This window comes from Bos indicus x Bos taurus, chromosome 1, assembly GCF_003369695.1.
Source record: "Bos indicus x Bos taurus breed Angus x Brahman F1 hybrid chromosome 1, Bos_hybrid_MaternalHap_v2.0, whole genome shotgun sequence".
Taxonomy (NCBI): Eukaryota; Metazoa; Chordata; class Mammalia; order Artiodactyla; family Bovidae; genus Bos; species Bos indicus x Bos taurus.
In genome coordinates, this window is record NC_040076.1 from 58,163,759 (window position 1) to 58,185,822 (window position 22,064).

The 22,064-nt window shown below is 38.8% G+C and overlaps 1 protein-coding gene across 4 annotated transcripts in view; it reads right to left on the reverse strand.

Annotated features, from left to right (window-relative positions):
• Positions 1–53: 53 nt before the first annotated feature.
• The window catches only part of NAA50 (N(alpha)-acetyltransferase 50, NatE catalytic subunit), a 32,435-nt gene continuing 10,424 nt past the window's right edge, over positions 54–22,064 (reverse strand). The window contains exons 1-5 of one of the 4 annotated variants that reach the window (XM_027523061.1): positions 5,100–5,122; positions 4,844–4,977; positions 4,308–4,427; positions 3,935–4,001; positions 54–3,235 (exon numbers count right to left, since the gene is read on the reverse strand). In XM_027523061.1, the coding sequence (XP_027378862.1) occupies positions 3,058–3,235; positions 3,935–4,001; positions 4,308–4,427; positions 4,844–4,977; positions 5,100–5,107 (507 nt within the window). In that variant the 5' untranslated portion in view covers positions 5,108–5,122 and the 3' untranslated portion in view covers positions 54–3,057. Of the gene's footprint in view, positions 3,236–3,934; positions 4,002–4,307; positions 4,428–4,843; positions 4,981–5,099; positions 5,123–22,064 lie in introns of those variants that run through there. The other 3 variants (XM_027522891.1, XM_027522812.1, XM_027522972.1) reach the window with 3 other exon arrangements.

A 22,064-nucleotide genomic window follows, 5' to 3' on the forward strand; every position in this document is an offset into this window, starting at 1 on the left:
TACTGAATAGTGTTTCTATTAAGTTCCAAAAGGTCTGAATTAGGAGGCCTTGATTACATTTGGCCTGTTTTAATTAAAGTTAGATCTTAAAGAAACGTAAAAGTACATAAAACAGTATGGGGAACAGTAGGCAATGACTACATATAGCTGCTGATCTCAGAATTCAACACAATGCATTTACATTTCTTTGACATTTACCAGACATCACAGATTTCTACCAGAACATCACATAAGTTTATTTCAGATGTAACAGCAATGTTAAAATCAACAAGTTTAAATCTTAACCGCACCAAGTAAACTTAGCTATTTAAGTATTTTTAAAGTTATTCCCTCCAAAAAACTGAGGGAGCTTTTCTTTTCCACCCCACATTCCACGGTTTCCCAATAGTTAGTTCTATTTTTGGAGGACTCCGAATTGACAAGTAAACTGCTTTGGGGATATTTCAGAACTTCTTTCCCCAAATGAAAACTAATCTGGACAAATTATATATTGCATAGATTTCTCTGCAGATTCTTTTCCTTAGAACCTAAACGTAATTACCATATAATTTTACCTATTTGCCCCACAGAAAAAAACTATCTTCCCCAAAAAATACGATGGGTACATCTTGTGATCTTCTAGTTAATAGAATTATTTTACCTCAATGATAATTATCGTATTTCAAAATAACCAACTCAACATGGGACATTATTTCAGTCTTTACTGACTTCTAGGCACATGAAAGTGTACCTAGCTTCTACCTCCTCTACATCCTCCTCCATAAATGGATGGAATTATTTCATGTAAGTCTGATGTAGGACAATTCACGTTTTACAAACACAATTTAGGTTAAAGTCAGTGACTAGTGTGGAGAAAGAAACACTAAAATGATAGGGAGCCTACACACTCAATTCAAAATTTTAATATTTTTTCCTCCATAAATAATATGTACTTAATTGTCATGAGGCAGCTATTCGGTTTTCATTAACCACATTTAGGGATACATTCATAGGACTGATTAGATAGTCCAGGTGAAATGGTTATAGAAATAGAGGCAGTGTCATCTCACAAAACTCATTTATATATCAAAATCTATTTTGACATCTGAAGTTTACAAAAAGACTGAATTCTTCAAACTAATCTTGCCTTCTGTAACTCAAGCATTCTTCTCTTGGCAAGAGCAAGCTGAAGCTTATCCATGAAGGTAAAGGTGCTCAATGCTAAACTTTTCTTCTAAGCTTAGATTTGGACTGCTTAAGAAACTGATACCCAAGAAATCAGCAAGGTCTTTCTACATTTTTACTATCTTAAGATTAGAACTCTATGAACTCACTCATCAACTATCTTCCTTTCCTATATTATTCTTGGCACTCAACTAAGACGGTTGAAGTCTATTGTACCTTGCATTTTCACATTCTCAAATAAGAACTTAAGATTATAAGATGTGCATAAACATTGTGTAAAATAATTTTGTCATTCAATGTATTTGAAGAGATGAAACTTTTATGCCAGAATTCACACAAGAGGATAAATGTTATCAATCAACCTTCTTTTTAAAGTCAAATGACAGAAAATTCAAGCTCTGTGCATTGTTTTAAGTCTAATGAAAACATTTCTTAGGCCACTGGTATTGGCAATGTAGAAAATTTTAAATATTGGAGATGGAATTATGGAGGAAAGCCTGAAAATTTTAGAGGTCTTCTATTTTCTTACAGAAAGTTACTGACCAGTCAAAGCCACTCCCTAAGTGCCAGAAAATGATCTGGCATAAACCAGTCCTGTTGGTACAGGAGGTCACAGTGACATTCACGTTATTAACACTTCTAGACTTCTACTTTTCCCAAGAACAGAAGCAATGTATTTAACAATTCCCCCTCCCCCAAATCCTTAAACTCAGTATCACAGGCACAGAATGTAAGCAAATCTGGGATGTTCTCCAACAGATAAGCCATAGCACAGCTATGTTATTCTCAAAAATACTGTCTAAATATTCTTTCCTCTAAAATCAAATGCTCAGTGGCCACACTTCTAACAGTCTGCGTTAGCTGACATTAAATGCATTTATTGTGCCACAAATCCATCTAAGCTTCCGTTTAGGTATTTTTTTGTATATCCAGGAGACAATACCTACTTCAGGTTTATTTAAGGGCACTGACCTATAAAGGACAAACTCCATATTTAAGGTCTGACCAACTACTGTGTGTTTACTGAAGAAAAACAACAGGAAAAAAAGCAGATCACAACAAACCTCTTTAGGTCAGTTAAAGGCCATATCTCTAGCTGGGATATTAAAAAAAAAAAATGAATCTCACCAGCCCATATGCTAAAAGATAATGCCACTAGTAACAATCAACAGCAGGAAAAACAAACCTGCTAAGCACCAGCCCACTCATTAGCAAAAAGCAGTTTAACTCACATACTGAGACCAAAGTCTAATACTACTGATTCAAACTGTCCCACCCACCTTCAGCCACCAGCAAGGAAGGAAGAAATAACTGCTTAACAGAACAAAATAAGCTTAGTATTTCTTACAAGGATAACAATGGCCCAACTCCTGAGATAATACTCAGAAGGACAAAAGGTGGAGTGAAGGCAATGTATAGGGATTAGTATCCCACAAAATCTTTAAAAACCCAAAGTACCACAAACACACTAAACTTGTCTAAGAGTTAGAGGACAAGATATTGCTGCTGCTTCTTTTTGTCCTTTGAAATATACAATATTTTGTAGGCTCTGCCCTTCAATGTGAAAGCAGGACATTTAAAAAAAAAAAAGGAAATTGACACTCAAATTTTTGGGACCATATATATCTTAACTGTGAAACTAAACCGATCTATACCTTCTCCTTCCTACAATCAAACCACCTCACAAAAATAAGAAAACTAAAACAATCCAAACATGATTAATAAGTCCTTAAAAGTTTAAAACTTTTAGAGGAAAGGGAAGCAAGTTTTGAAAGGAGGAAAAGTAAGAACAAGGAAGGAGGAAAGTTTTAAAAGAAAGGGGGGGCGGGGAATCAATGGGCCTCTCTTTTATTTGGCGACAAGCAAGTGCAAGAAAGTTCATCTGTAATTTGTTCAGTTGTCTGTCTTTTGCACATCTGCGTTCTGGCCAGAAGGGACCTTGAGGTTTTTCTGCAACACGTGAGCATCTGCGGGCTCTATCCTCTTATAGTAGTTCTTCTTTGTCTCAATAATCTCAAAGCCAAACTTTCTGTAGAAGTCAATTGCAGACTCATTGCTGATCTGGACATGCCTGAGATGTAAAAGGGTATCAGGAAAAAGAAATGAAGATTTCATCAGCTTTTATGTATCCTCCACAGATAGCTTCAAATTGGTTGAAAACGAGAATAATCTTAATATCTGTATTATAAAAGAATCCATATTGGAAGCTATATCCAATATCCTATGATAAACCATAATGGAAAAGAATATTAAAAAGAATTTAAGTGTGTAACTGAGTCACTTTGCTGTCAGCAGAGGCTGGCACAATACTACTGTAAACCAACTAAGCTTCAATGAAAATACAAGAAGCCAAAGTTGCCATCTTCGCCTTACTCTTAAGATTCAAGTACAAATCAGCTAAGTACCCTCTGATTTTGATTATTAAATTCTACTAATAAAGAGCGTGTCACTGAAAGCCCTGAACAAAACTCAAAATGACAAGATAAAAGTAATATTTATGTTATTCATTTCTTAAATTCTGAAGACTTAATCTGGGCTTTACATCTGTGACTTAGGAACTCCCACCCCAAAGTAATAAAGCAAAGAAGAATGTTTTATCAAAGGTTCCTTATCTATTATTAAAACAAAACAAACTTCAGAACTATTGTTAATACTTCCATGGTATTTCCAAAAGACAGTAAGTGACCAGATTTAAATTTTTCTAGTAAAGATTTCTATTGCCAACTTATTAAATTCTTTAGATACGATCATTAAGTATGACTTTACTTACAGATAGATGTTGTCAAAAGTGCCATCTTTTTCACAGATGTTTAAGACATGATTTAACATTTTAGTTCCTATTAATGAGACAAACAACAAATAAGTAATCTCATAAAAATCAATCTTTAAATTAAACATCTTTTTGAGTCCTAAAGGAATTTGAGGTAAACATCAGGCAGTCTGATTTTCCAAAATTTTGTTCTCTCTACACTACCTACTATGTTTAAAACTTCCAGCAGAAAAGCAATCTTACACCCTTCCAGTAAGAAGGAAAACAGAAAAAGGAAAAGGGGTATTAGTAACAAATCTATACAGGGCTTGCAACTGAATTATGTTAATAAGCGTCTTTGAAGAAGAATACAAAAATTAGAAGTAATTGTTACCAATTCCTAGCCTTCGGTATGGCGCCAGACAGCCTAGTGTCATGATGTAAAGTCGCTTCTGATTCTGTGAATGATCCACCCTACAGCACACTGCACCCACTGCGATATCATTGAAGTAGGCTGCCACAGAAAACAGAGACACAAGATTTAGCAGACACAGTAACATATTTTACTGAATCTTCCCTTCCCTTAGATAGCAGTTAAATTGCTATCAGAATTAATTACATTTTATCAGCTACTCTTAAATATCAATAGCCTCAAAAATATCCTAAACCTTCTTAAGAATTTAAGACCCCTTTTGAGTAAAGCTAAATATTGGAAATACAGACACAGCCTAAACAAGAAAAAATATTTAGCATTTCCTTCTAAAATTCAAGTATTTATCTTGATTCGCCTCAGAACCTGGACTGCCCCCACTTCCTCACTTGTAAAACAATGAGATTAAATTAGTTATCTCTTTTCTTTGCTCTAATTAAAACCAAGGTGTCAAGAACATGAACAAACAAATGAAAAGAAGAAGAAAAAGCATATCCTACCAAGTTTTGCTAGTTCGCCAACCTCCAACACATCCTTGTAGAACTTGTCATTGTAGCTGACTGGAAAGATGACCTGGTTTAATCTCTTCAGCTGTTTAATATTGTGTGGTGTCACATCTCCCAGCTCGATCCGGCTACTGGAACAAACCAAAATGTACTCAATAAAATATAATAAGCTTCGTTGGTTATGATGGACATAAAATTAAATTAAATTAAAAGGGTACCAAGTCTTTTTAACATGACTGACAAATTCGACCCTTTCATAGCAACCTCATATACCTATGAACATCACCATTTATAAGTAGATTTTGCCTGTCATTCCATCCAGATTACAACTCCTAGCTTTCATACAATTGTGTATACATTTAGAGACAAATGCAATACACAACAATTACTAAGAAGGCCGGAATAATAATCTACATAAACGCCAACATTTTCAGAGAAATTTAAAGATACTTATGACTGATCAACAAAGATTTATGATACCTAATTGGCAAAGGGGTAGCAAGATTTTTATATTCTGCTGGCAGGGATGTTAGCACGTAGATAGATATTGTGTCTCCCACAATATCTCTGGAAGACAATCTAGCACTATGTATTGAGAAGCCTAAAAAGAACACCTTCATCAAAGCAACCCCACTGTAGGAATTTACTCTAAGAAAATAATCAAAACATGCAAAAATCATGGGTATTCTATTCACTTGACACAGGGACCACAGACGGGGTGGTAATCAAATGCAGATTACAGGAACCACCCACTTCCACCACGAGCCTCACCCCTGCCCCATCCCCACCAACTCCCACCACACACAGACACGTTCAGAAGCAGAATCTCTGGAAATGCAACACAGGAATCTACATTTTGAAAGCAAAACAAAACCAACCAACCAAAACAAACCCCAGCTTGAAAACTACTTATCCAAAACACAAAACACAGAAAAAACCTTACTTATCAAAAACAGTAGCACTGCTAAGAAACTATACTTAACTAAAACAACTGGTTCCATGGGAAAAAGACTAAAAGTTTTGGGACTCACAGTAATAAAGTTGTTTTGCCTATAATGAAAGTGAAAGTCACTCAATCTTGTCCAACTCTTTGAGACCCCCATGGACTACACAGTCCATGGAATTCTCCAGGCCAGAATACTGGAGTGTGTAGCCATTCCATTCTCCAGGGGATTTTCCCAACCCAGGGATCGAACCCAGGTCTCCCACATGGCAGGCAGATTCTTTACCAGCTGAGCCACAAGGGAAGCCCAAGAATACTGGAGTGGGTAGCCTATCCCTTCTCCAGTGGATCTTCTTGAGCCAGGAATTGAACTGGAGTCTGGTCTCCTACAGTGCAGGCGAATTTTTTGCCAACTCAATTATCAGAGAAGCACAACCTGTCAACAAATGAAATTTTTAGGAGCTCAAGTCAATCTCAGCACCACAAGCTAAACATTGATCAACAGTGACAAGACAAACCTAAAATCTTAATAGTAGGTGGTAAAAAGATTTACAGAAAACAATGTCAAATCAAACATTGAATTCAAAAATAAACAAATGAATTCAAAAATAAACAAAACAATCCTGGACCAACCAAACCAGAAAATGATGGAGGTCCTACTGCTAGGTGCTAGTTCCAGATCACAGTGACATTAGTCAATAGTAGGAAAATGCAAACAGTGCACCTTAATTAATCATTTACATCATATGCAAAGAGGTTTTGAAAACTCTGTTGGAGAAATGACTAAATAAAAAGGTTAATCATTGCACTTTTATAATGACTTAAAAAAAGGAAAAGAAAAAAATCTGAGTGTCCACCGTTAAGAGGACTGGTTAATTAAATACCACATGATACATTTATACTACTAGCACAGAAAAATACTGATATATTATTTTCTGGGGGGGAATATATGTATGTGTGTATCTTTTCCCAACTTTTGTTAACATATAGAAACATGTTTGTGCTGAGAATTGTAGATAATTTTGATAATAATATTCTCTGAAATATTATAACAAAAAGAACCTGATTACAGACCATTATGCTCATTTGGAACATTAGTCTTTCTAACTCAATTATTTCATTTTTATGGTACCGATTTTTATTGTTCACTATGACTGACCACACTTGTATATCTGGCAGGTGTTAAAATGTAAGCACACTGAATTTCTTAGCAACCACACAAAATTTTAAGATGCAGACATTCCAGTAAAAAACACAGTCTACTCTTTTAAGGATTCCTTTCATTTAGTTAATTAACACATCAACTTTTTATTTTGGTGAGAAAATTTAAGTTCTACTGTTGCTTAAAATTCTCCAAGCCAGGCTTCAGCAATATGTGAACCGTGAACTTCCTGATGTGCAAGCTGGTTTTAGAAAAGGCAGAGGAACCAGAGATAAAATTGCCAACATCCTCTGGATCATGGAAAAAGCAAGAGAGTTCCAGAAAAACATCTATTTCTGCTTTATTGACTATGCCAAAGCCTTTGACTGTGTGGATCACAATAGACTGTGGAAAATTCTTCAAGAGATGGGAATACCAGACCACCTGATCTGCCTCTTGAGAAATCTGTATGCAGGTCAGGAAGCAACAATTAGAACTGGACATGGAACAACAGACTGGTTCCAAATAGGAAAAGGAGTTCGTCAAGGTTGTATATTGCCACCCTGCTTATTTAACTCACATGCAGAGTACATCATGAGAAACGCTGGACTGGAAGAAACACAAGCTGGAATCAAGACTGCCAGGAGAAATATCAATAACCTCAGATATGCAGATGACACCACCCTTATGGCAGAAAGTGAAGAGGAACTCAAAAGCCTCTTGATGAAAGTGAAAGTGGAGAGTGAAAAAGTTGGCTTAAAGCTCAACATTCAGAAAACGAAGATCATGGCATCCGATCCCACCACTTCATGGGAAATAGATGGGGAAACAGTGGAAACAGTGTCAGACTTTATTTTTCTGGGCTCCAAAATCACTACAGATGGTGACTGCAGCCATGAAATTAAAAGACGCTTACTCCTTGGAAGGACAGTTATGACCAACCTAGATAGCATATTCAAAAGCAGAGACATTACTTTGCCAACAAAGGTCCGTCTAGTAAAGGCTATGGTTTTTCCTGTGGTCATGTACGGATGTGAGAGTCGGACTGTGAAGAAGGCTGAGCACCGAAGAATTGATGCTTTTGAACTGTGGTGTTGGAGAAGACTCTGGAGAGTCCCTTGGACTGCAAGGAGATCCAACCAGTCCATTCTGAAGGAGATCAGCTCTGTGATTTCTTTGGAAGGACTGATGCTGAAGCTGAAACTCCAGTACTTTGGGTACCTCATGCGAAGAGTTGACTCATTGGAAAAGACTCTGATGCTGGGAGGGATTGGGGGCAAGAGGAGAAGGGGAAGAGAGAGAATGAGATGGCTGGATGGCATCACCGACTCGATGGACTTGAGTCTCAGTGAACTCCGGGAGTTGGTGATGGACAGGGAGGCCTGGCATGCTGCAATTCATGGGGTCGCAAAGAGTCGGATACGACTGAGCGACTGATCTGATCTGATCTGATAGTGTTATCAACTATATTTTAGATTCTCTGAGGTTATTCACCTTATAGCTGAAAGTTTGTACCCATTCACCAACCTGGCAATCACTTTCCTACAGTTTGTATCAGCATGACACTTTTCTTTTTTAAAGAGTCCACGTACAAGTGATACTATCCAGTATTTGTCTTTATCTGGCTTATTTCACTTAGCCAAATATTACTCTTCAGTATTGTACTACAGACTGAGTGCAGTAATTTATTTTAAATATAAGACAGGTTATATTGATTACATTTAGAACACACTAAAAACAACTCCAGGGAAATTTCCTGGTGGTCCAATGGTTAAGGCGCCACAGTTTCATTGCAGGGGGCACAGGTCTGATCCCTGGCTGGGGAACTAACATCCTGCATGCTGTGCAGAACAGCAAAAAGAAAAATCTCCATTGCTCTTAAAAGCCAGTCTCTGTATTTTACGTGATTGCAAATTCACATTATGAACTCTAATAGTAGACAACAATGAAGGAAAACTTCAGAATCCATGAAGTCAAGCTTCTAGATAACAACTTTAAAGAACTTGAGTTTTTAGAGTTTAAGAATTTCTAGGTAATTACCATGCAGATGGTGACTGCGGCCATGAATTTAAAAGACACTTACTCCTTGGAAGAAAAACTATGATAAACTTAGACAGTGTATTAAAAAGTAGGGACATTATTTTACCAACAAAGGTCCATATAGTCAAAGCTATGGTTTTTCTAGTAGTCATATATGGATGTGAGACTTGGACTATAAAGAGAGCTGAGCACCGAAGAACTGATGCTTTTAAAACTGTGGGGTTGGAGAAGACTCTTGAGAGTCCCTTGGACAGCAAGATCAACCCAGTCTATCCTAAAGGAAATCAGTCCTGAAAATTCATTGGAAGGACTGATGCTGAAGCTCCAATACTTTGGCCACCTGCTGGGAAGAACTGACTCATTAGAAAAGACCCCGATGCTGGGAAAGACTGAAGACAAGAGAAGGGGACAACAGAGGATGAGATGGTTGGATGGCATTACTGACTTGATGGACATGAGTTTGAGCAAGCTCCAGGAGATGGTGACAGACAGGGAAGCCTGGTGTGCTGCAGTCCGTGGGGTTGCAAAGGGCTGGACATGACTGAGCGACTGAACTGAACTGAACCATGCTTCATGATTATAAATAAATTTTTTAAAAGATAATAACCAGGTACTGTGTGATTTCATACAGAAGAAAAAGGTGGCTGTGGTGCAGTGTGATAGACTGAAACTAATAAAAGGTAACTACTAAAAAAGTTTCCATCAGGGTGGGCAGTCATGACTGAACATAGAACTTTCCTTAGTGGTCCAGTGGTGAAGAATCCACCCGCCAATGCAGGGGGCACAGGTTCAATCCCTGGTCCCAGAAGATTCCACATGCCCTGGGGCAACTAAGCCTGGTGCCACAACTCTGAGCCCATGTGCCATGAAGCCCATGCTCTCCAACAAGAGAAGCCACTGCACTGCAACTAGATAAGCCCTGGTTCAGTCCAACTAGAAAAAGCCCCTATGCAGCAATAAAGACTCAGTGCAGTAAAGAAATAAACCTTTAAAAAAAGAATAATATAGAATACAATTTAACTTATATGCAGAGTACATCATGACAAACGCTGGGCTGGAGGAAGCACAAGCTAGAATCAAGAATGCCAGGAGAAATATCAATAACCTCATATATGCAGATAACACCATGCTTATGGCAGAAAGTGAAGAAGAACTAAAGAGCCTTTTGACAAAAGTGAAAGAGGAGAGTGAAAAATTGGCTTAAAGCTGAACATTCAGAAAACTAAGATCATGGCATCTGGTCCCATCACTTCATGGCAAATAGATGGGGAAACAGTGGAAAGAGTGGCTGACTTTATTTTTCTGGGCTCCAAAATCACTGCAGATTGTGACTGCAGCCATGAAATTAAAACACACTTAATTCCTTGGAAGGAAAGTTATGACCAACCTAGACAGAATATTAAAAAGCAACAAAGGTCCGTCTAGTCAAAGCTTTGGTTTTTCCAGTGGTCATGTATGGATGTGAGAGTTGGACTATAAAGACAGCTGAGCACCGAAGAATTAATGCTTTTGAACTGTGGTGTTGGAGAAGACTCTTGAGAGTCCCCTGGACTGCAAGGAGATCCAATCAGTCCATCCTAAAGGAGATCAGTCCTGGGTATTCATTGGAGGGACTGATGCTGAAGCTGAAACTCCAATACTGTGGCCACTTGATGCGAAGAGCAGACTCATTGGAAAAGACCCTGATGCTGGGAAAGATTGAGGGCAGGAGGAGAAGGGGACGACAGGATGAGATGGTTGGATGGCATCACTGAGTCAATGGACATGGATGTGGGTGGACTCCGGGAGTTGGTGATGGACAGGGAGGCCAGGTGTGCTACAGTTCATGGAGTCGCAGAGTCAGACACGACTGAGCGACTGAACTGAATCATTAGGGAATACACACCTTAATCTTTCCCTGCCTAATTTAAATCCAGCACCACAGAAATGAGTTAGGTGTATGTATAGTCTTCCAATATTCCTCTCTGCACATACACACTAACAAATGTTTAAGAAAGAAATTAATCAAGTTTGATTTTTTAAATTGAAGTATAGTTGATTTACCATGTTGTACCAATATCTGCTGTACAATAAAGTGACTCACATATATACATTCTTTTTTAAATATTCTTTTCCATTATGTTTATCCAAGGAGATAGGATATAATTACATGTGCTATACAATAGGACTGTGTTGTTTATAATCAATTCTTATCATTACCAGACTGTCAGCATATGGGAGAAACAGAATCGCAAAATGTCTATTAAATGTAATTTTGTCAGCAAAATTCACCTTCAAATACAATTTAACTCTGTTGAACATGATATTCTGATTGAAATGGAACACTTCTGTAATCCTGATCAACTAGTTCCAAATTATTCCAAGATGTAGATATTCTAAATATATCATAGTAGTATCAACTTATAAATTAAGTAAAGAATGTGTAGTATCAATGGCATAAACAGACAGAGCTATGTAGAAATGTCAAGTAATTAGAACACTATTTGGCTGTAAACAACCAAAAAAGCTTTTAAAAGTCTGAAAAAATAAGATCCAAAAATTAGTAGCTTTAAAAATTTTTTGCAATCGAAGAAAAATAGAGCTTTTAAGAATTCCATCTGTGAATCTAAAATTTTCTACAGTTCTTAAGAATGTAGTAAGTTATCTATTAAAACATAAATCAGGTCCATTTCAGTAAATATTTCAGCATCTATGTGCTAACACCTGGAATGCAAAGGAGTTTACATCTAGTAGAAAATACGGGTATGTAAAAACAGTGTGATAGTAATAGCAAACACATCAGATCAGTTTTGTTCAGGTGCATCCGACTCTTTGCCACTCCATGGACAGCAGCATGCCAGGAATCCCTGTCCATCACCAACTCCCGGAGCTTGCTCAAACTCAGGTCCACTGAGTTGGTGATACCATCCAACCATCTTATCCTCTGTCATCCCCTTCTCCCCCTGCCTTCAATCTTTCCCAGCATCAGGGTCTTTTCTAATGAGTCAATTTTCCCCATCAGGTGCATATGTATATAAAATATAAAATACTAGAATGGAAGTGATCTTGGGAAAGGTAATGGAGGATGACCATAAGTTTGTTTTGTGGGAGGGCAAGAACTGCAAAATATATCCATGTACAAAGGCAAACGAGAAGCCCCAGCAAGACAGTAGAAGGGGGGGGAATCGCATTTACAATCAAATCCCATACCCGCCAGAGACACTCGGAGGGCTTAAGCAAAACCTTGTGTATGCGCACCAGGAGACTCCACAGAGACTGAGAAAGACCTGCCTTTGAGGGTTTGAGTGTCTTCTGTGGAGGTATGGGTCAGCAGTGGCCTGCTGCAGGGGCAGGGGCTCTGGGTGCAGCAGACCTGGGTATGGCATAAGCCCTCTTGAAGGAGGTCGTATTCACCCCACTATAGAGCCGCTAGAACTTAACACCAGACTGGGGAAACACAGTCTTGGAGGGCACAAACAGAACCTTGTGTGCACCAGGACCCAGGAGAAAGGAGCAGTGATCCCACAAGAGACTGACCCAGACTTGCCAGTCAGTGTCCGCTAGTCTCCAGCGGAGGCCTGGGTTGGTGGTGGCCTGCTGCAGGGTGAGGGGCACTGAGTGTGGCAGTGCCAGCAGGTCACCATTATCCACATTACCTCCATCATAGTTTGGCCTCAGGTCAAACAACAAGGAGGGAATATAGGCCCTCCCAACAACAGAAAATTGGACTGAAGATTTACTGCGAATGGCTCTGCCCATCAGAACAAGACCCAGTAACCCTCTCAGTCTGTCTCTCCCATCAGGAAGCTTCCACTAGCCTCTTATCTTTATCCATCAGACCTCAGACAGACTGAAAACCACAATCACAGAAAACCAATCTGATGACATGGACCACAGCCTTGTCTAACTCAATTAAACTCTGAGCCATGCCCTGTAGGGCCACCCAAGACAGACGTGTCATGGTGGAGAGTTCTGACAAAAAGTGGTCCACTGGAGAAGGGAATGGCAAAACCATTTCAGTAATCTTGCCCTGAGAACCCCATGAACAGTATGAAAAGGCAAAAAGATAGGATACTGAAAGATAAACTCCCCAGGTCAGTAGGTGCCCAATATGCTACTGGAGAAGAGTGGAGAAATAATTCCAGAAAGAATGAAGAGATGGAGCCAAAGCAAAAACAACACCCAGCTGTGGATGGTAATGGAAATCAAATCCGATGCTGTAAAGAGCAAAACCAGAAATGTTAGGTCCATGAATCAAGGCAAACTGGAAGTGGTCAAACAGAAGATGGCAAGAGTGAACATAGACATTTTAGGAATCTGTGAACTAAAATGGACTGGAATGGGTGAATTTAACTCAGATGACCACTATATCTACTACTATGGGCAAGAATCCCTTAGAAGAAATGGAGTAGCCATCACAGTCAACAAGAGAGTCTCAAAAGCAGTACTTATGCAATCTCAAAAACGACAGAATAAAAAAAAAAAAAGACAGAATAATATCTGTTCATTTCCAAGGCAAACAATTTGACATCACAGTAATCCAAGTCTGTGACCCAACCAGTAATGTTGAAGAAGCTGAACGGTTCTGTGAAGACCTATAACACCTTCTAGAACTAATATCCAAAAAAGATGTCCTTTTCATCATAGAGGACTGGAATGCAAAAATAAGGGAGTCAAGAAATACCCTGAGTAACAGGCAAATTTGGCCTTGGAGTACAGAATGAAACAGGCCAAAGGCTAACAGAGTTTTGCCAAGAGAATGTGCTGGTCATAGCAAACACGCTCTTCCAACAACACAAGAGAAGACTCTACACATGGGCATCACCAGATGATCAATACTGAAATCAGACTGATTACACTCTTTGCAGCCAAAGATGGAGCAGCTCTATACAGTCAGCAAAAACAAGACCGGGAGCTGACTGTGGCTCAGAGCATGAACTCCTTATTGCCAAATTCAGACTTAAATTGAAGAAGTAGGGGAAAGCGCTAGACCACTCAGGTATGACCTAACTGAAATCTCTTAGGATTATACAGTGGAAGTGACAAATAGATTCAAGGGATTAGATCTGTTAGACAGAGTGCCTGATGAACTATGGACAGAGCTTTGTGACACTGTATAGGAGGCAGGGATAAAGAGCATCCCCAAGAAAAAGAAATGCAAAAAGGCAAAATGGATGTCTGAGGAGGCCTTACAAATAGCTGTGAAAAGAAGAGAAGCAAAAGGCAAAGGAGAAAAGGAAAGATATACCCATTTGAATGCAGAGTTCCAAAGAAGAGCAAGGAGAGATAAGAAAGCCTCCCTCAGTGATCAATGCAAAAAAATAGCGGAAAACAACACAATAGGAAACAAGAATGGGAAAGACTAGAGATCTCTTCAAGAAAATTAGAAACACCAAGGGAACATTTCATGCAAAGATGGGAAAAATAAATGACATAAATGGTATGGACCTAACAGAAGCAAAGATATTAAGAAGAGGTGGCAAGAATACACAGAGGAACTATACAGAAAAGATCTTCATGACCTAGAGAACCACAATGGTGTGATCACTCATCTAGAGCCAGACATCCTGGAATGCAAAGTCAAGTGGGCCTTAGGAAGCATCACTATGAGCAAAGCTAGTGGAGGTGATGGAATTCCAGTTGAGCTATCTCAAATCCTGAAAGATGATGCTGTGAAAGTGCTGCACTCAGTACATCAGCAAATTTGGGAAACTCAGCAGTGGCCACGGAGAACGCAACGGCACCCCACTCCAGTACTCTTGCATGGAAAATACCATGGACGGAGGAGCCTGGTAGGCTGCAGTCCATGGGGTCGCTAAGAGTCGGACACGACTTAGCGACTTCACTTTACATTTCACTTTCATGCATTGGAGAAGGAAATGGCAACCCACTCCAGTATTCTTGCCTGGAGAATCCCAGGGACAGAGGAGCCTAGTGGGCTGCAGTCCATGGGGTCGCTAAGAGTCGGACACAACTGAGCAACTTCACTTTCCATTTCAATTTCATGCATTGGAGAAGGCAATGGCACCCCACTCCAGTACTCTTGCCTGGGAAATCCCATGGATGGAGGAGCCTTGAAGGCTGCAGTCCATGGGGTCGCTGAGGGTTGGACACAACTGAGCGACTTCACTTTCACTTTCAGCAGTGGCCACAGGACTGAAAAAGGTCAAGTTTCATTCCAGTCCCAAAGAAAGGCAATGCCAAAGAATGTTTAAACTACCACACAATTGCACTCATCTCACATGCTAGCAGAGTAATGCTCAAAATTCTCCAAGCCAGGCTTCAACAGTACGTGAACTATGAACTTCCAGATGTTCAAGCTGGATTTAGAAAAGGCAGAGGAACCAGGGATTAAATTGCCAACACCCACTGGATCACAGAAAAAGCAGGTGAGTTCCAGAGAAACATCTACTTCTGCTTTGTTGACTATGCCAAAGCCTTTGACTGTGTGGATCACAATAGACTGTGGAAAATTCTGAAAGAGATGGGAATACCAGATGTCCTGACCTGCCTCCTGAGAAATCTGTATGCAGGTCAAGAAGCAATAGTTAGAACTGGACATGGAACAGACTGGTTCCAAACCAGGAAAAGAGTACGTCAAGGCTGTATATTGTCACCCTGCTTATTTAACTTATATGCAGAGTACATCATGAGAAATGCTGGGCTGGATGAAGCACAAGCTGGAATCAAGATTGCTGGGAGAAATACCAATAACCTCAGATATGCAGATGATACCACCCTTATGGCAGAAGCATAGAAGAACTAAACAGCCTCTTGATGAAAGTGAAAGAGGAGAGCGGAAAAGTTGGCTTAAAACTCAACATTAAAAAAACTAAGATCATGGCATCCAGGCCCATCACTTCATGGCAAATAGATGGGGAAACAATGCAAACAGTAAGAGACTTTATTTTTCTGGGCTCCAAAATCACTGCAGATGGTGACTACAGCCATGATATTAAAAGACGCTTACTCCTTAGAAGAAAAGTTATGACCAACCTAGATGGCATATTAAAAAGCAGAGACCTTATTTTGCCAACAAAGGTCTGTCTAGTCAAGGCTATGGTTTTTCCAGTAGTCATGTACAGATGTGAGAGTTGGACTATAAGGAAAGCTGGGCATCAAAGAATTGATGCTTTTGAACTGTGGTCGTGAAGATACACTTGAAAGTCCCTTAGACATCAAGATCTAACCAATCCAATCTAAAGAAAATCAGTCCTGAATATTCATTGCAAGGACTAATGCTGAAGCTCCAATACTTTGGCCACCTGACGTAAAGAACTGACTCATTTGAAAAGACCCTGGTGCTGGGAAAGGTTGAAGGCGGAGGAGAAAGGGATGACAGAGGATGAGATGGCTGGATGGTATCACCGACTTGATGGACATAACTTTAAGCAAGCTACGGGAGTTGGTGATGGACAGGGAAGCCTGGCGTGCTGCAGTCCCCGGGGTCACAAAGAATCAGACATGACTGAGTGACCAAACTGAAGGAGACAGTAGAACATCAACAAAGAGAAATCATGTATTCCCCAAACCCCACACAGTTTGCTATAGTAAAACAAAGTATGCTTTTATGTAATAAACATGGAAGCTGGGGTTGAAGAGGAAGCAGAACCAATTTTATAAGGGCTTTGCACATCGAGTCCGTATTCCTCGTGTTCTCTACCTACCTTTTCTTGGTGACTTCAATCCATATATAGTCCTATGAATTTAATGCTGCCAACCCAATTTCTGTCTCTTTTTAGAACTCACTCCTATATGCAAAAGCATCTCTAGCAGACACTTCAAATTAAACATATCCAAAAATAAATATCTGATCTTACCCAGGAAATCTGCTTCACCTGCAATTTGCCCTCAGTTGGTGGCCTTTCCATCCTTGGCTGAAAGTTATTTTGTCACCCCCATTTAAGTCAGTTTAAATGATATACCAGTAAGTCTTACCCTGACACAGCCTTCTCCACCCTTACAGTATCTTTGATAGGTTTTCTTATCTTGACTGGCATCAAAGACAGTTTGGAAGTGTTTCACGTCTTCTTGCTCTATTTTCAAGTTATGTTATTAAGAGCACTTAATTTGGGACTGTTATGAGTTGGTGAATCAATAATCCTTTTATCATTTTCAAATGCCCACCTTTTTGATGTAATATTGCTCGTCTTACAGTCTATTTCGCTTATCAATAGAGAAACACTGCCTTCTTGTAATCAATGTTGCATAGTGTATTTTCTACCACTCTTTGAACTTCTGTGTTCCTTATCTTCTTGTGAACAGCATATGCCTAAGTCTTGTTCCTTTAATCTGATAATGAGAGCATTCAGTCTGTTCAGATTTAATATAAGTATTGTTGTAGTCTATTCAAGTCTATCAGTTTGCAGTTTCCTAATCTATATAAACTATTAGTTGTTCCCTTATTTTTCCAGGCTTTTTGAGGATAAATTTGCTTAGGGAAAAAAAAAAAATTCCTTAGATTAAAAAAAAAAAAGTTCACATAAAAATTTTTTTAATTCTATTTTTTTTTCCTTTGGTTACATGGCACAGTTTACAGGATCTTAGTTCCCCAACCAGAGATTGAACCTGAGCCCAAAGGAGTGAAAGCACCAAGCTCTAACCACTAGGGTGCCAAGCAATTCCCTATAGAAAATTAACTTTAGGCATATGGTTCTGAGCTTTGAAAAATATGTAGTCACCAAACTACCACTCGATCATCAAGAAACAATGATTCTATCACCCCAAAAGTCTCCCACATGACCTTTTGCAGTTTCACTCTACCACCACTCCCAGGAAGCCATTTATGTTTTGTTCCCCATAGTTTTGCCTGAGTCATCACATAAACGGAATCACAATACACAGTCATTTGCATGGCTTCTTTCACTCAGCATAATGCCTTTGAGATTCACCACACTATTATCATCAACAGTTCATTCCTATACAGGTGGAGTACAAGTTTATACTTTTATTGAAGAGCATTTGGGTGTTTCTAGTTTTGGGAGATTATAAAGTTGCTACAATTTCTGTACAGATTCTTGTGTGAATATAAGTTTTTCTTTCTCCTAAATATGTAGGAGTAGGGGTGCTGGCTTATTAGCTAAGTATACAAGAGTTCTGCATTTAAATTAGCATTTGGCACTATGAACCTTTAAAATTTATCCCTAATAGATTGGTAGTGACATTTCATTGTGGTTCTAATTTGCATATCCCTAAATAATGGTGAACATCTTTTCGTGTACTTCTTTGCCACTGATGTATCTTCTACGGTAAAGGAGATGTTGCGATCTATTACTCAAAAAACTGGGTTTGAAATGTTGAGATTTAAGTTACTATGAATACAGGTCCTTTGCAAGTTATGTGTGTTGCAGAAGATTTATCTCAGCTGTGGCTTTTTTCATTTTCTTAGCAGTGTTTTTTACACAGCAGAAGGTATACATTTTGAAGAAATTCTGTGGATCATACTTTTCAGGGTCATATCTAACAAATCTTTGTCTGACCCAAGGTCATTTAGATTTTTGTTTTCTTCAAGAAGTTTTATTACATTTAGGTGTATGAACCCAATCCCTGTACATTGTTCTTGTTTTTCTCTTAAACAGCCTTCTTGAAGTATGATTTACATAGTATAAAATTCACCTACTTTAAGTGTACAATTTAAGGGTTTTAATTTTTAATAATAGAGTTGTGACCCTAACAATATTGAGTCTTCCTGCCCACGCACAGGGTATATGTCTCCATTTACTGACCTTTTTTCACGCTTGTCAGCAACGTTTAGTAGTTTTCAGTGTGTGGGTTTTTTACATCTTTGGTCAGGTTTGTCCCTAAGTATTTCACTTTTTTGATGCTTCTGTAAATGCTTTTTTTAAAAAAATTCATTTTGGCCACACAGTGTCTTGTGTAGCGGGTGGAAACTATGACCTTCGCTGCAGCATTCGGGCTCTAGTTCCCTAACCAGGGATCAAACCCAGGCCCCTTGCATTAGGAGCACAGAGTCTTAGTCACTGAACCAACAGGGAATCCCAATGGTATTTTGTTTTAACGTTAATTTTCAGTAGTTTGTTGCTTGGTATATGGAAACACAATTTCCTGCTGTAAGGATGTGAAGTATCTTAAATACTCACTGTATAATAAAGTCTAACAAAAAACTATTTATATAGAGTTGTTAAACCATTCTCTCAATTTAGCTTTAGAGCATTCATGTCATACCCCTCAAATCTTTCACGCACAGTGAGATAAATCCCCTTACCTACTCCAAGACAGCCACTAAATTCACCTTCTTTCTCAAGACTTACCATTTCTGAACATTTCATATAACGTGATCTTTTGAACTAGACTTCTTTCACACAGCATGTTTCTGAGGTTCAACTATATTCCAGTTTGTCAGTAGCTGAATAGTATTTCATTGTATGAATATATCACATTTTTGTTTATCCATTTACCACTTGCTGGGATTTTAACTGTATTTACTTCATGGCTATTATAAACAATGCTGCTCTGAATACTGCATACAAATCTGTATGCAGACATATATGTCATCTTTTTTCTGGTGGATACCTAAAAGTGGGACTGCTAGGTCGTACGTATGGCAAATATGTTTTACTTTTTAAAGCGACTGCCTGTGGTAGGCAGATGACACCCAGAGGCTGTCTAATCCCAGGAACCTTTAATATGTTATCTTATATGAAAAATCAACTTTGCGGATGTAAGAACCTGAGACAGGTAAATTAACCAGGACTATCTGGTTGGGCCCTCTGTAATCACACAGATTTAGGAATCAGAGAAGATGTGACAAGCAGAGACGAGAGAGATTTAAAGATGCTATGCTGCTGGCTTTGAAGATGAACCATGAACCAAGGCATACAGGTAGTCCACAGAAGTTGAAAAGGCGAGAAAACATTATCTTAGGCCTTTGGAAGAAACACAGATCTATTGTATCAGTTTCTTAGAACTGCACAAACTCAGTGGCTTAAAACAATAGAAATGTATTCTCTCAAAGTTCTGGATGCCAGAAGTCCAAAATCAGCGTGTCAGTAGGGCCATGCCCTCTAGGCTCTGGAGCAGAATCTTTCCTCACCTTTGGCAGCTTCTGGTGGCCTCAGATGTTTTTATGTCTGCCTCTATCTTTACATGATCTTCTGTGTGTATGTAGGCTCTCTTCTTATGAGGACATCAGGCCCCACCCTAATTGAGTATGACCCCATCTCAATTACATTTGCAAAGACCCTATTTCTAAATAAGGTCACACGCTGAGGTCCCAGGTAGACAGGAGTCATTATACCTACCAACACCTTGATATTAACACAGTGAAACCCATTTCAGACCTTTGATCTTAAGAACTAAGATGATACATCTGTGCTGTTTAAGTCACCAAGTTTGTGGTCATTTGCTACAGTGGTAAGGGAAAACTAACACCTTGTTAAACTGTTTCCCTAAGTGGCCACACCATTTACATTACTTCTAGTAGTGTATTAAGGTTCCAATTTCTCCACATCCTCATCAATGCTTTTTTACTGCCTTTCTGTTTATAGCTATTCTACTGGTACAAAGTGATAATCTCATTGGATTTGCATTTCTCTAATCATGCTAAGCAATTTTTTTTTCCTTTGATTTGGTCATTAGCCACTGGTACATCTTCTTTGGTGAAATGTCTATTTAAATCTTTTGCCCATGATCTAGGACTTGGAATAAACCTAGAGTTTTTATTTTAGTTCATAAAAAAAAAAATCCCATTTTAAAATTATCTTGCTGAGTTATAAGGATTGTTTACATATTCTGGGTATAAGTCCTTTATCACATACATAATCTGCAACTATTTTCTCTCAGTTCATAGCTTGTCTTTTCACTTTCTATGTACCATACTAATGTAAGTTGTTATTAATTGGGGATAGTGGGAATACAGGGAAAATGGGTCTGCATCACCTTCAGAAATATAAATCTAAAACCATAACCAAAACTATTCTAATAATTTTTTTTTTTAAAGGAGGAAGAACTGTCAGATTATAAAAGATGGTGAGATACTTCAGCCAACTGGGACATGTGGACCTTTATGGAATCTGACTTGAACAAGCCTAATACAGACTGGGTGTCAGATCATAATATGGTATATTATATTAGGTATAACAGTATTGTAGTTACTTACTAATGACATTATTTCTGATACTAAAACTCAGTAGAAAGCACTCAATGTCTAATTATTCTTTACTATTTTAAAGAACAAAAGGAGGCTAAGAAGCTCAAACTTTTAACAGACTACTAAAACTTCTGTATTTCCAGCTGGAGCAAGCTGTTTTTGTAGAAGGGAAGCTAAATGAGAGGTAGATAAGAGCGAACCTTCCATTCTGGTAAAGACCTAATCTAAATTCAGCAACCTCTAGCCTGTCATAGTCTGTTTTTGGTGTAACTGGTTACATGGCCAGACAACCTCCCCATCCTGCCACATTGAAACTACCGTGGTCCCTCTGTTCCAAGACCCTCTGCTGCCCCGTGAGGAACCAGATCCAACGAGGCTCAAGTTCCTTATATATAATGACACACTACACTTGGCCCTCTGTATAATACTGTCAAGTATTTTAAAGGTAAGAATAATCATTAAAAATATTTATATAACCATTCAAATGCTATCTAATGTGACTGGATGCAATGTTGTTAAGTAGATAAAAACAATTAGCAGAGAGAATGCACCTGAATTTTTTACATTATTCTAACTCTTAAGGAAAGAATTTTCTTTTTTAAGACATCACTTTGAGAGCTGTTTCCTGGAATATCAATGATGTATAATGCAGATCTTCTATTTATGGGAACAGATCCCATTACCAAGAATGTCTGTAGTGGGAAGACAATCTAAAAACTACCAGAAGTGAAAGAAAGTGAAAGTGTTAGTCGCTCAGTCATGTCTGACTTCTTGTGACTCCATGGGTTGTACCCCGCCAGGCTCCTCTGTCCATGGAATTCTCCAAGCAAGAAAACTGGAGCGAGTTGCCATTTCCTCCTCCAGGGGATCTATCCAACCCAGGGACTGAACCCACATCTCCTGAGTCTCCTGTACTGGCACCTGAATTTCAGAAGCAAAAGAACAGGAGCCCATAAAGATACCTGAGAAACAATCTTCAAGAGAGTTTAGGGATTAATCTGGA